This window comes from Schistocerca americana, chromosome 8 (genome assembly GCF_021461395.2).
Source record: "Schistocerca americana isolate TAMUIC-IGC-003095 chromosome 8, iqSchAmer2.1, whole genome shotgun sequence".
Taxonomy (NCBI): Eukaryota; Metazoa; Arthropoda; class Insecta; order Orthoptera; family Acrididae; genus Schistocerca; species Schistocerca americana.
In genome coordinates, this window is record NC_060126.1 from 394434098 (window position 1) to 394449668 (window position 15571).

General features: G+C 38.7%; 1 protein-coding gene across 2 annotated transcripts in view; it reads right to left on the reverse strand.

Moving 5' to 3' along the window:
* The window catches only part of LOC124544664 (leucine-zipper-like transcriptional regulator 1), a 144566-nt gene extending 132033 nt beyond the window's left edge, over positions 1–12533 (reverse strand). For both annotated transcript variants that reach the window (XM_047123283.1, XM_047123282.1), the window contains exons 1-2: positions 12217–12533; positions 11956–12095 (exon numbers count right to left, since the gene is read on the reverse strand). In XM_047123283.1, the coding sequence (XP_046979239.1) occupies positions 11956–12092 (137 nt within the window). In that variant the 5' untranslated portion in view covers positions 12093–12095; positions 12217–12533. The remainder of the gene's footprint in view (positions 1–11955; positions 12096–12216) is intronic.
* Positions 12534–15571: the final 3038 nt, after the last annotated feature.

Consider the following 15571-nt stretch of genomic DNA (forward strand, 5'->3'; position numbering starts at 1 on the left):
GAAGTCGTTTAACAACTGAAAATGCTGCTCTCTCCTCACTCTGTAAGGTACTGGATGGATTAAACAAAAGATTTCGAACACCAGGTTTTTTTTTTTTTTTATTACCTTTGGTGTTTGTGTTGATCACAAAATATCGCTATAGAAGTTGGACCATTGTCGAATATGGGGAGTAGCTCTCAACTGGTTCACCTCTTGCATTAAGAACAAGCAGCAAAAGGTCATTTCACACAGTATTGAGAATGATGGTGATGTGGGGTCCGTGTGAGGCATGATTAACTTGGGGTGAGGGGGTGCCCAGGGATCAGTGCTGGGGCCACTCGTGTTCCTTATTTGCATAAATGATATGTCTTCTAGTATTACAGGTGATCCTAAAATATTTCTGCCTGTTAATGACATTAGCTTGATAGTAAAGACTGCTGCATACAATGTTCACACTGTTTCAAATAGTGCAGTTTAACGCATAAGTTCATAGCATGTAGAAAATAAACTACCACTAAATCACAATAAGACTCAATTTTTACAGTTTCTAACAAACAATTCAACAATACCAGATATTTTAATGACACAGAATGGAAATATGATTAGTGAGACTGAACAATTCCAATTTATAGGTGTTCAGATACACAGTAAACTGTTGTGGAAAGATCATGTTCAAGGTCTATAGCAGCGGAATGTTCGGGCAATAAGTGGTGCAAGTTTGTGAACCTCTTGTTGAGCCCTGTTCATCAGTTGCGATATTCTGACACTGGCCTCTCAATATAAATATTCTTTACTGTCATTTCTTATTGACAATGTCATCTTACTCCCAATAATTAGCAGCTTTCACTCAGTCAATACGACACAGAAATTCAATCTGCATTTGGATCACACTTCCTTGGCTCTCATGCAGGAAGACATGCAGTATTCTGCTGCATCCATTTTCAATAACCCACCATGAGAATTCAAAAATCTTACCAGTGATCCATGCGCTTTCAAATCTAAACTGAAGAGTTTCCTCATGTGTCACTCCTAATCTGTCGAGGAGTTCCTTGAAAAATTAAGCTGATTCCTGTGTTGCATTGTTGATTGCATTTAAATAAAGTTATATGCTTGATGTCTTTTTAGGATTAATAAAGATTTTCTTAATCTGTTATTACTTTTCTATTGCAGTTTCATGTACTGATACATTCCATGGTCATGGAGATTTGTTCCTCAATTTGGTCCTACAGAATCAGACACATAAAATAAAAATAAATAAATTACATACAATTTACCACACACTGGTGATGCTCATTACCTTGATATTTTTCTTCCTTCTCCTTATCACATAAGGGCAGTGAGCTGATCTTTGGCATAATTTTGTGATTATCTTTATTCAAAAGAAGAGGTGTGGATATGTGTTATAAACAGCCAATGGACACTGTTAATATCTACTTTTATACTCTGCAAAATATTAAGGTTTATGGTGGAGAGTACATAGTGTCTTGTATATCTCTTCCTTTCAACTAACTTAGTACTGAGCGTTATGAATAACTGCCAGCACATATCCAACTGAGCCTAAATTTTCTAATTTTAGAATTTTGATAACTATAGAAGATATTTGGAAAAAGGAAGCTGGGTTGGGGTTGGGTTGTTTGGGGGAAAGAGACCAAACAGCGAGGTCATCGGTCTCATCGAATTATGAAAGAATGGGGAAGGAAGTCGGCCGTGCCCTTTCAAAGGAACCATCCCAGCAGTTGCCTGGGGCGATTTAGGGAAATCACGGAAAACCTAAATCAGGATGGCCGGACGCGGGATTGAACCGTCGTCCTCCAGAATGCGAGTCCAGTGTGCTACCACTGTGCCACCTCGCTCGGTGAAAAAGGAAGTAATATATTTCATGAGCCGTCTAGATCTACTCCCTGAATTTTAAGAGTAAACCTCTCTGATACATAATGTCTTTCTAGCAGCACACACAACAGCAGTCTGCCCCCTATTTCTGTGACTAAATGAATATGTGATAAAGTCCATGTGAGATAGACTCAAGCTGACAAGCAATAGTCAAGAACTGGCTACAAGAGTTCTGTGAGCAAACTTTGTGGATGAAGCGCTCTGCCCAAATATTATTCTAATGAGCAACATGAAAAGAGTTGCAACACCTCAGTATTTCAAAAGAGATGTGGAGACCAGCAACTTGCTCTAAATATTCACAATCACGAAATTGCATACTTAAAAAAAAAAATTGCTATCCTAAAACTACAATATCAGTGACACACAACTGGAATCACAACTCATGGAAATACCTGGATGCAACAATTTATGAGGATATGGTATTAAATGATCATATTGGCTCAGTAGTAATTAAAGCAGGTGGCAAACTTTGATTCATTGGTAGGAGTCCGAGAATATGAAGTAAGTCTACAAGAGAGAATGCTAGTACAAGACTTGTGTGACTTATCCTAGAATATTGCTCAAGTGTGTGGGACAATACCCAAAAGGACTAACAGGGGGTAGTAACATATCAAGGGGCCGGTTCAAGAACATTCTTCCACACAAGCAACCTTTCATTTGGTACCCCCTTTTCCCTCGTGCATGTTCAACTGTGTCAGTTTTCGCTTCTAACTATGATGTGCAATTTATACATACTTCACACTTGGGTTCTCCTAGTGCCCTCTCAGATGGCACCCCACGCGGCCACTACTAATTATGATACATCCAGTAATAATATCTTAAGTTTTGGCCTGCCTAGCGCCCCTCTCAATCTGGCACTGCAAGGGGCAACTTTTGTCGCTTGGCCCTTAAAGCAGCCCTGAACATATTCGAAGGAAGTCAGCTCAAATAGTGGAAGATTTGACCCACTGGAAAGAGTTATGGAAACATTAAAAAACTGAACTGACAAGCCTACTTACATTTCAAAAACCATTATAAATTGATGAATCCAGGAATGTACTGCAGCCTCCTAAATATAGCTTCCACAGAGACCATTAGGTCATCATTAAATTACCAGAATGAATTTTCACTTTACAGCAGAGTGTGCAGTGTTTCAACACCACCTAGAGGTGACACAAGATCCCCTGATTCTCACATGCAATGGGTTTAGTGACCCATACAGCCATGCCTCATAACTTACCCTCACAGCTTTCCTTCGGCCAATACTTCTGTCTTACCTTTCAAACTTGGATATACACGAATATTCGATATAGGTTGTTGGCTTTGACTGCTTACATGGGAAATCTGTGACAAATGCCATGATTATGGCAAATGTAACGTGGTGTTATTGGCAATTTTTTTCAAATGGGCTACCCTACACATCAGTCTGTCACCACAATCAAGTTTTTTTAGTATTACATTCGATGGCTTTGCCAACTTGTAACCAAACTATCACCTTCAAACTTAACCTAGACTTCAGGCAAAGCTACAAGTTGATCTGTCACTACAACCAGTTTTTTTCCTTCCTTCATACTCGTTGGCTACACAAGCTAACAACACAACTGTAAATAAACACACAAAAAAGTGATGTGACAACATCCATTAGCATTATGTCACTGATGAAAGCATACGACACGTATCTAACATTCCTCTTGACCCCTAAATCTCAGACGCTCTCCTGCATACCTAGTTCATCTAGCACTCCCAGTACGAAGGATGCTGAAGAGCAATGGTTTAGCCACGGCCTAAGGGACTGTTTCTAGAATCACCCTTGAAAGGCAAGGTTCCAGAGATCAGTTCTCAGTCCAGCAAATAGTTTCAACCTAGTAAGAAGTTTCAAGATTAGACTGATTACAGCACACACAGACAAGTCAACAGCTATTCCTCACACTCTCCAGACACAAATGGAATGGGACAGAATTCTAAAATGTAGGGCAATAGGAAGTACTTTATGGACAGTGTCAGCATACGGAGAGACGTATTAGTGATCATGATGATATAGCCACAATAGTTACCATAGCTAACAAATGCATCAAGAAATTTAGGAGAATATTTAAACTGGAAAGAGCATATAACCAGGTGTTAGCGTTCTACTTTGTCAATGAATGGGTGTCATTCAGTTAGAATATGATGGAAACTGAGAAATTATGGGTAAAGTTCCAACAGATAATACACTGTGCAGTGGAAAAGTATGTGCCAAGTAAGTGGATTAGAGAAAGACCCACTATGGTTTTCTGAGGAAACAGAGATTGTTGCTCCTGGTTCAAAAAAGAATGCAGAAATGTCAACAGGCAAAAAGCAATGGAAATCATGCATCTATAAAAATATCAATGTGTGAAGTACACGAGAACTACCACAGTCATGCCTGTATGAAAGATCTTGCCTAGAACCTGAGTAAATTCTTGTCCTAAGTAAAAGTATTAAGCTGGCCAAGAGAATCTATCCAGTCATTTGTGAACTAGTATGGTGTGGTAATAGGAGACAGCTCAATAAAAGCTCAAGTTTCAACAACATAGGAAAAGATAGAGCACTACTTACCACAAAGATGACACTCTAAGTTGCAGAACCATAAAGATGACACTAAATTGCAGATAGACACAATTAAAAGACACTTACACATAAGCTTTCAGACACAGTCTTCGTCGGAAAAAGAGAAAACACACCATTCATTCACACAACAACTCTGGCCAGATTCTGGCTGGAGCTGCCGAAGTTGGTGGTCATCTGTGCACGAGGTGTGCTTACTTGTGTGAATGAATGGTCTCTCTCTCTCTCTCTCTCTCTCTCTCTCTCTCTCTCTCTCTCTCTCTCTCTCTGTGTGTGTGTGTGTGTGTGTGTGTGTGTGTGTGTGTTTGTTTTTCCAATGAATGCTGTACCCAAAAGCTTATGTTTTAAGTGTCTTAATTGGGCCTGTCTGCTACTTAGCATGTCATCTTTATGTTACGCAGAAAATTCCTACCTGGTGTTTCCACTGTTTGAAAAGCTGCAGTATAACATTTTTAATATTTAAATAGTTGTTCACACAGGATCATAGCAACGTACCATCATCTGACCACTGCAAAGAATCCTGTATAGACAAAATTGTAAGAGATATCCTCAGCATCGAGAAGCAACAGATGATGATGATGATGATGATGATGATGATGACGGATGATGATGATAAATAATAATAATAAAGATGGGGCAGGGGAGGGGGTGGTCGCCAGGTCCAGATGGAATCCTAAATCAGTTTTATAGTTTGTATTCTATAGCACTAGCCCTCTACTTAGCTTGCATTTACAATGCTAATCGCTTGCCCAGTGCCAAGACCCAAGCGACTCAAAAGAAATGCAGATAACTCTTCTACATAAGAAGGATAAAAGAACAAACCCGCAAAATTACAGATCCATATCCCTAACATCATAAAGAAGGACAACAATCTGATTCCATACTCTTACATTTCCAGAAAGTGGTGCCCCACTGCAGACCTGATGAAGTGCCAAGCAGAAGGAATAAGTTCCCTAATATTTGGGTAGCTCGAAGAACTCTCTAAGTAGCAGAACTCATCATTTTGTTCTCAAATGAGAGTTCATCAGACACAAGGGTATCACCACGAGTGCTCCAGGGAATTGTGACAGGATTGCTCATTCCCTGTTTACATGAATAATCTGATGGATAGACTGAGCAGAACTTGGTGACTATTTGTTGTTGATGACAGAGTGTAACAAAGTTGTTGAGTCGCCAGAACAGTAAAGGATGACATACATAGAATTTTTATTTGATGTGATAAACAGCAGCCTGCTAAAAATGTAAGTTAATGCAAATGAACAGAAAAAAACAATCATGTAATATTCAAATACAATATTAGTGAGTGCTGCTCGACAGTTGCAGTGTTTAATAGCTAGGTGCAAAGTTGCAAAGTGACATGAAATGGAACACACACATAAGGTTGATAGTAGGGAAGACTTCTGTTTACTGGGATAATTCTTGAAAAGCTTAGCTCATCTGTAAAGGAGACCACGGAGTACCTTAGCGAACCGGTTCTTGAGTAGTGCTCAAGTGTTTGGGAGCCCTACTAGGTCACATTACAGGAATACAGAGAACTAATTCAGAGGTATTCTGCAAACTTTGTTACTTGTAAGAAACAGCATTTGCCGCTGACAGCAGAATGACTTTACTTCTGCCAAAATACATTTCGCCTAAGGGCGATACAGATAGCCGTACCGTAAGTGCAACCGCAACGGAGGGGTATCAGTTGAGAGGCCAGACAAACGTGTGGTTCCTGAAGAGGGGCAGCAGCCTTTTCAGTAGTTGCAAGGGCAACAGTCTGGATGATTGACTGATCTGGCCTTGTAACAATAACCAAAACGGCCTTGCTGTGCTGGTACTGCAAACGGCTGAAAGCAAGGGGAAACTACGGCCGTAATTTTTCCCGAGGGCATGCAGCTTTACTATATGATTAAATGATGATGGCGTCCTCTTGGGTAAAATATTCCGGAGGTAAAATAGTCCCCCATTCGGATCTCCGGGCGGGGACTACTCAAGAGGATGTCATTATCAGGAGAAAGAAAACTGGCATTCTACGGATCGGAGCGTGGAATGTCAGATCCCTTAATCGGACAGGTAGGTTAGAAAATTTAAAAAGGGAAATGGATAGATTAAAGTTAGATATAGTGGGAATTAGTGAAGTTCGGTGGCAGCAGGAACAAGACTTCTGGTCAGGTGACTACAGGTTTATAAACACAAAATCAAATAGGGGTAATGCAGGAGTAGGTTTAATAATGAATAGGAAAATAGGAATGTGGGTAAGCTACTACAAACAGCATAGTGAACACATTATTATGGCCAAGATAGATACGAAGCCCACACCTACTACAGTAGTACAAGTTTACATGCCAACTAGCTCTGCAGATGACGAAGAAATTGAAGAAATGTATGATGAAATAAAAGAAATTATTCAGATAGTGAAGGGTGATGAAAATTTAATAGTCATGGGTGACTGGATTTTGGTAGTAGGAAAAGGGAGAGAAGGAAACGTAGTAGGTGAATATGGATTGGGGCTAAGAAATGATAGAGGAAGCCGCCTGGTAGAATTTTGCACAGAGCATAACTTAATCATAACTAACACTTGGTTTAAGAATCATGAAAGAAGGTTGCATACATGGAAGAACCCTGGAGATATTAAAAGGTATCAGATTATATAATGGTAAGACAGAGATTTAGGAACCAGGTTTTAAATTGTAAGACATTTCCAGGGGCAGATGTGGACTCTGACCACAATCTATTGGTTATGACCTGTAGATTAAAACTGAAGAAACTGCAAAAAGGTGGGAATTTAAGGAGATGGGACCTGGATAAACTGAAAGAACCAGAGGTTGTACAGAGTTTCAGGGAGAGCATAAGGGAACAATTGACAGGAGTGGGGAAAAGAAATACAGTAGAAGAAGAATGGGTAGCTTTGAGCGATGAAGTAGTGAAGGCAGCAGAGGATCAAGTAGGTAAAAAGACGAGGGCTGGTAGAAATCCTTGGGTAACAGAAGAAATATTGAATTTAATTGATGAAAGGAGAAAATATAAAAATCCAGTAAATGAAGCAGGCAAAAAGGAATACACATGTCTCAAAAATGAGATCAACAGGAAGTGCAAAATGGCTAAGCAGGGATGGTTAGAGGACAAATGTAATGATGTAGACGCTTATCTTACTAGGGGTAAGATAGATACTGCCTACAGGAAAATTAATGAGACCTTTGGAGATAAGAGAACCACTTCTATGAACATCAAGAGCTCAGATGGAAACACCAGTTCTAAGCAAAGAAGGGAAAGCATAAAGGTGGAAGGAATACATAGAGGGTCTATACAAGGACAATGTACTTGAGGACAATATTATGGAAATGGAAGAGGATGTAGATGAAGATGAAATGGGAGATACGATACTGCGTGAAGAGTTTGACAGAGCACTGAAAGACCTGAGTCGAAACAAGGCCCCAGGAGTAGACAACATTCCATTTAAACTACTGACGGCCTTGGGACAGCCATCCTGACAAAACTCTAGCATCTGGTGAGCAAGATGTATGAGACAGGCGAAATACCCTCAGCCTTCAAGAAGAATATAATAATTCCAGTCCCAAAGAAAACAGGTGTTGACAGATGTGAAAATTACCGAACAATCAGTTTAATAAGCCACAGCTGCTCTTTACAGACGAATGGAAAAACTAGTAGAAGCCGACCTCAGGGAAGATCAGTTTGGATTCCGTAGAAATACTGGAACATGTGAGGCAATACTGACCTTACAACTTATCTTAGAAGAAAGATTAAGGAAAGGCAAACCTACATTTCTAACATTTGTAGACTTAGAGAAAAATTTTTACAATGTTGATTGGAATACTCTCTTTCAAATTCTAAAGGTAGCAGGGGTAAAATACAGGGAGTGAAAGACTATTTACAATTTGTACAGAAACCAGATGGCAGTTATAAGAGTCGAGGGACATGAAAGAGAAGCAGTGGTTGGGAAGGGAGTAAGACAGGGTTGTAGCCTCTCCCCGATGTTATTCAAACTGTATATTGAGCAAGCAGTAAAGGAAACAAAAGAAAAATTCGGAGTAGGTATTAAAATCCATGGAGAAGAAATAAAAACTTTGAGGTTCGCCGTGACATTGTAATTCTATCAGAGACAGCAAAGGACTTGGAAGAGCAGTTGAATGGAATGGACAGTGTCTTGAAAGGAGGACATAAGATGGACATCAACAAAAGCAAAACGAGGGTAATGGAATGTAGTCGAATTAAGTCGGGTGATGCTGAGGGAATTAGATTAGGAAATGAGACACTTAAAGTAGTAAAGGAGTTTTGCTATTTGGGGAGCAAAATAACTGATGATGGTCGAAGTAGAGAGGATATAAAATGTAGACTGGCCATGGCAAGGAAAGCTTTTCTGAAGAAGAGAAATTTGTTAACATCGAGTATAGATGTAAGTGTCAGGAAGTCATTTCTGAAAGTATTTGTATGGAGTGTAGCCATGTATGGAAGTGAAACATGGATGATAAATAGTTTGGACAAGAAGAGAATAGCAGCTTTTGAAACGTGGTGCTACAGAAAAATGCTGAAGATTAGATGGATAGATCGCATAATTAATGAGGAGGTACTGAGTAGGATTGGGGAGAAGAGAAGTTTGTGGCACAACTTGACTAGAAGAAGGGATCGGTTGGTGGGACATGTTCTGAGGCATCAAGGGATCACCAATTTAGTATTGGAGGGCAGCGTAGAGGGTAAAAGTCGTAGAGGGAGACCAAGAGATGAATACACTAAGCAGATTCAGAAGGATGTAGGTTGCAGTAGGTACTGGGAGATGAAGGAGCTTGCACAGGATAGAGTAGCATGGAGACCTGCATCAAACCAGTCTCAGGACTGAAGACCACAACAACAACAGCAACAACAAGAACAAGGGCAGTGACAACAAGGTAATAGCAAGTAAGTTGGCATATAGATAGTCTTTTTTCCCCTCTCTCAATTTTCGACTGGAACAGGGAAGGAACTGACTAGTAGTGATATAGGGTACCCTCCGCCATACAATGTAAGGTGACATGACGGGTATGTGTGCACTTCACAGTCATTTGCATAGTGTAGATATAAATGTAAACTCGTAACTTTGTTACCCCACTTCATTCACATAGCATTTTGAACCATTCTAAATTAATACCTCTACATAGTTGAGCCAGACTCCAATAAAAGTAACACTAACAGGACTATGACAAGTCCAAAGTTACTTTGACTTCTCACTATACCCGACCACTGAGAATGGTACATTAAATTCCACCCCCAAAGAAGTCTTTAATCCAACTGTTAAATGGTGTATTATTTTGTGTTTCCAAGATGAAAGAGAGAGGCTTTGTACAAGTCAAGAAACATTGTATCAAGTTGGACTGTTATCTAGAGCATTTTTTGTGTTGTGAATAAAAGCTTGTTTTCATATGATTGATGTTTGCACAAAGTTTGTGAATTCTTACATCATAGTTGTTTACCCTCCAAGGATGGTATCGTACACGAATGTCAGGCATGCTCCACAATTTTACAACAATACGTGAAGTAGCGACAGATCTGTATTCTTTGCCTCTGTCACAATTTAAAAAAAAAAAAGGTCAATTTGCATTATTCTGCTTTTCGATGGTAGGCTATTTTGAACCAGAAATATACAACAGACTGCTGCTAGGAGAACAGTTTGCGTGCATAATTAATAATCTGGTACTCCCTCTAAGACCACTGCCCTTCTCTCAACTGAGAAATGTCAGCTGCCTTTTTATTCCACTATAACTCATTGCCATATCTGCATGTCTGTTGATCACGAGGAGGAACTGCAGTATAATCATCTTCAATTTAACAGTTTCAGAAAACACAGTTCTCTATTTTGGCCTCCACTTCATCATCTTAGATTTCAGTTTCAGTATCAAAGGAGCACACGGACAACACTGGTGGTCTCAAAATTCCCAGGAAAATTCAAACTACTTGTTGCAAATTATTTTGCTTTCAACTTCAATGTTTACTCATTTCACAACTGTGCTTGCACCCATTTATTCTGTTTTTGCAAGTAATCAAACTGTTTGAAAATGTGCTGTGTATTTTTATATTCTCCAAGTAATTTTATAACTCTACGAACAACAAGCAGTGCCATAAAGTCAGTTACAGTATATTGTGATGATAAAGGAGACATTCAGTTATCCAAGAATCTGTTGACGAACTCTAGATCCAAGCAAATAGACAAAGCATTATTTTGTATGTCAGGTGTTATTAATGTTGAACCTCTGTTCTGAAGAAATGTTAACCGATGCTTTCACAAAACCACTTAGCAGTGCCAGACATGAAACATGTGTAAGAAACTGTCGCCTTGTGAAACAAGTGGATTGCACATTTAGACTTCATACTGTGTGCCAATGCCAGTTTAAGGGTGCATGTCGAGGTGGTAGGTGGTTCTCCCCCCCCCCCCCCCTTGTTGTAATTACTCTGTGGTGATTTTGTGTTCTTGAGCATGTAGTTATTATGCATGTAGTGATTAATTCATAAAGTGTTGTCACAGAGAGCTTTCACATTTATATTTAAAAAATGGTCAACAGTCAATCATCCAGACTGTTACCCTGGTAACTACTGAAAAGGTTTCTCCTCTTCAAGCACTGTTTGTTACACTGGCTTTTCTATTACTTCTCCAATGTTTAGAGCCCATTCAAGAACATCTTATCACATAAGCAACTCTTGTCAGTTTTCACTCTTCACTGTGGTGAACACCACACACAAATCTTGCAATTGGGCACCCTTCTCAGCTTGGCACCCCAAACAGTCACTGTTAATTGTCATACAACGCATATAAAAATCTTACAGTCATGGCATCTCTGTTGCCCCTCTTAGTTTGTTGTCCCAAGTGGCAGCTTGCGACGCTTGGGCTGTAAGCCAGCAATGCTAATTTATTTGCATCTGTGCTACGGTAGGCTGTACTGTTACAGCACGCAAGCCATCCCACTGTGGCAAGATCCACACTTCATGATGGAACTTCTGGATTACATACCACATTTCCAGAAAATGTTCATTCACTTTCTTATACTTTGCAAGATGAGAAACTGTACTATCAAACTTTATTATAAACCCCACAAGTTGGTATCTAGACACAAGCAGAAACATTTTTTCTTGGCTTTTTATGAAGAAGAATCATCATATTTACTACCTTCCAGAACTGATGCAACAGTTAACATGTCTGCAATAAAATTTTCAGTCATACACGTTTCCACACAAGGCTGCCCACGAAAATACAGATACTACCACGAAGACAGCTATGGCAGCAAACACCAAATACCATATGGTAGTTACAGTAAAAAATACAAAGTAGCACTTTTATTATCATCATGCATGCGTCAAAATATGTTTATAAATAACTAAATGTTTTTCTTTCGCTTAAGCAAATCGCTGCACCAGCAGATTACGGAAGGGAATGTTTCCACTTCCTACAACTAATGTCGAAAAAATTAAACTGATACCCTGTAGCACTCTCTTTTTTGCTTACAATATTCTTTTATCAAAGGTGGTATGTTAACGAACAGAGCGAAGACGTACCTTGCTCCTACAAACTCGTCACATTCGGGCATACGAACCCATCTGTGCACGGTCTCGAAAGGGCCAAAGTCAAGAGTGAGGGCTTCAGCTGCTTCCGGATAAGAATGGTCAATATTCACAGGTTGCGCTACAGCCATGTCCTGGGAAAATATGTGCTCTGTAAGATTACTTACAATTTCCTGAAGCACATCTCTACGCCACAAATGAAACAATCCATCTAGGTGGGAAACACTGGCATGTCTAGGACTGCCCAGTACTCACCTTCCCGCTTCAGTAAAATCATATCAATGGCTGTCTAGTAAACAGAAAGGTATTTTAATGATTTTTCGTGATATATATGCGAGCTAGGACTGGCTGCCACACAATAACTTTTACATCCTTAATTAAAGTTGTTTGCGTACGCTATGATAGTGTCCATCTCCCAGGACAATAGCGTATGTACACTATCTTTAGCCCTATCAAATAGCTATATGACAATTATACATAATCATTTCTTCGTTTGCTCATTCATTCATTCGGTCTTCCTTCTTCTCGACATACACAACAACGCTACTGTAGTCCTGTCAAAGCTCAAACAGGCGAACACGGAACTTTATATTAATATCACTGTCGTTTGAACTATAATCTCTGAATATCGACATTCATATTATCACTAAATTCATTAGTGGTTTCTACGAAAATTGTTAAGTCTGATACACAAATCTTAATTAAATTGTCTTAGCTCCCTTTGCTTATTAATCAGCGGTACTTGCTTTTACAGTTTATTTCATTGTGGCTCGCGTATTTAGTGGTTTTATTGGCCAAGTCAAGTGTGCGCCTGAGGCCAGCATAATTACATCCAATGTATAGTGTTCATGCAGCCCACGGAGGCGGATCCCTGGGATGTGGAGACAAGTACAATAGCGGTATGTACATTTCATTCGATTGCAGTAAAATGAAATTACTTCACTTTATGATTATAGTATTAACACGCTACCATTAATTGTAACCCAATAGGGGAAAAGTGCCTAAGATGACATACGATTTGTATTTTTTTATTTTTCTTGTATGTTTTATTCCTTAATTTTATTGCACGTATGCTTGTCAAAGCTGGACGTTGTATGCGCTCATAAACGATTCGAAATCACACTAAACTCTTAAAAAAATTAAAAAAAGAAACTATGCCAATGTAAGTTTATATTTACTATGTGGGTAAAACAACCGAATTCATAACTTTCAGAAAAAAGTGATACACTATGCAAAAATCTTGAGCGCTCTCACGTGTTTCTATGGTTCACAAAGACCCCACACAACATTCTTAATCCTTGCTTGGACATCATTACGCTCACTGCGAGCCCAAATCTTACATCTAGTACACTTAATCCATATTTCCCTTGCCTTGAATGCCAGAATATATCACTGCAGTATAAAAAAAAACACAATCAACCTCATCTGTACTGTGATCTGAGTTCTAGGCTTCTCCACTGCTGAACTATAACTTTTTTCTGTCCTTGTCTAGGTGACCAGTATTCCTCAGCTACTTTTTTATGATGCACTTTCTCTTCTAGAAGCTTGATGATGGGATGGCGTTCAGAAGACCTGAAGAACCTTGAATTGTTTTATGCTTCTTGAAGAGTATGATCCTCCTGAAGGAACTAGAAACATTTCATCAACAGATGTCTTCTGTCATTTAGGACTATCTCTTTTAGGACTCTGAAACCTGGTTGTGGGAGCAGATTCCTCTGCAGGTGGTGAAATATCTTGTAAAACATGTGAACATCCAGGAAAACATCCTCTTCACACTCATTCTAGTTGCTGGCGAATTTTGTTCAGTCTCTACAGGTTCGCATCTGTTGGTAGTCTAAGCCAGCCAGAGCAAACGGATGTTACTCAATAGCATCTGTGATTAATGGCCAAAGGGCCAACTTAGCAGATCCATTCTTAGCATTAGCCTTACCGTAGCTTTACTGTATGCATTGTTATTGGTATATACTGAGCATCCATTTTATCATATACAATGATATAGGCGTTGTCATGTTACATTATATTAGTTTATAATTATACAGTAAATTAATAACATAGGCCTACAGTGGTAAAACATATATAAATATATGTCTTGTGCAGTGTATTGTAGAGAATAACAAAACAAACAATAATGAATTCTTTATAGTGCATACCATTTTCATACATTTGTTTTTCAGATATGACTTATCGTTATCATCGACCACTATAGCAGAGAATAACAGAGCAAACAATAATTAATTAATTATAGTGTGTACAGGCAGACTATTTCATACATTTGTTCAAATATGAATTATCATTATCATTGACCACTATGTCGCTATGTTCTAAAAATCCTTGTACTTTGTAATACTGTAAAAACATTCTCTTAATAACATTTTTAAGCTCATTTTTAAAAATGTAAAACTTTTCTATCTTTTTTATGCTTAAGGGAAGAGCACTAAAAAGGATTTTGCGGTGATATATTGCACGTTTGTGATATTGGGCCGTTTTGTGTGTTTCTCTGTGGAAATCATTCCTGTGTCTTGTTGGGTAGCCATGGCACTCACTATTTAAAGAAGAAAATTGGGGATGAGATTTGAAAAAGCAGATACTTTCGTAGATATATAAAGATGGAAGCGACATTATTTGAAATTCTTTGAAAATTTCCCTGCAGGGCTCTCTTCGTGCAGCCCCTTTCATTATTCTTAATGCTCGTTTTTGAATAATGAATGACCGGTTTGCCAGGCTTGAATTACCCCAAAATAAGACACCATACCGCAATAGACTATGCATAAGAGCATAATACCCACATATTACTGTTTTTTCACTGCAGCATTTTCTCAGCATTCTGAGTATATAGCAGCATTTACTTAGCTTTTTATTGAGCATTTCAATATGTTTATCCCACTTTAGATGCTCGTCTATCCAGATACCTAAAAATTTTGCGTTTGAAGTTAGTAAAATCTTCTGTTCACCAAGTTTCAAAACTATATTGGGTTTTACTTTATTCGATACATGGCTGAAATTCATCCATACTGTTTTTTTATCATCTACAAATAAACAGTTATCTCTAAACCATTTTCCTGCTTCTTCTTTTGTTATTTCTACTTTGTGTTGCAAGTCAGTCTCATTTTGAGCTTTAATAAAAAGACTTGTATCATACACATACAATACAGCATTAGCTAGTGTTAAAGAGTTTGGTAGGTCATTTATGAAAATCAAGAACTAGAGGGGTCCCAGCACAGAACCTTGTGGCACTCCATTGCTAACTTTCTTATATTCTGAAAAGTAAGAGGTTCCTTCATGAACTAGTTCTACTTTCTGGTATCTGTCAGACAGGTATTATTTAAACCAGCTGTGAACAGTACCACATACACCAAAGCAATATAGTTTCTCAAGCAATAATTCATGATCAATAACATCAAATGCCTTTGATAAATCCAAAAGCACCCCACAGTTTACTTCGTTATGATCTATAGAGATCAGGAGAAGTTTTAGGAAATTATATACAGCTGTTTCAGTTGACCTATTTTTTCTGAAGCCATTTTACTCACTGACTAATATTCTACTTGTGTTCAGGAAAGCAGAGAGTCTTTGATGCATTATTCTTTCAATAACTTTTGAGAAGCAGGAT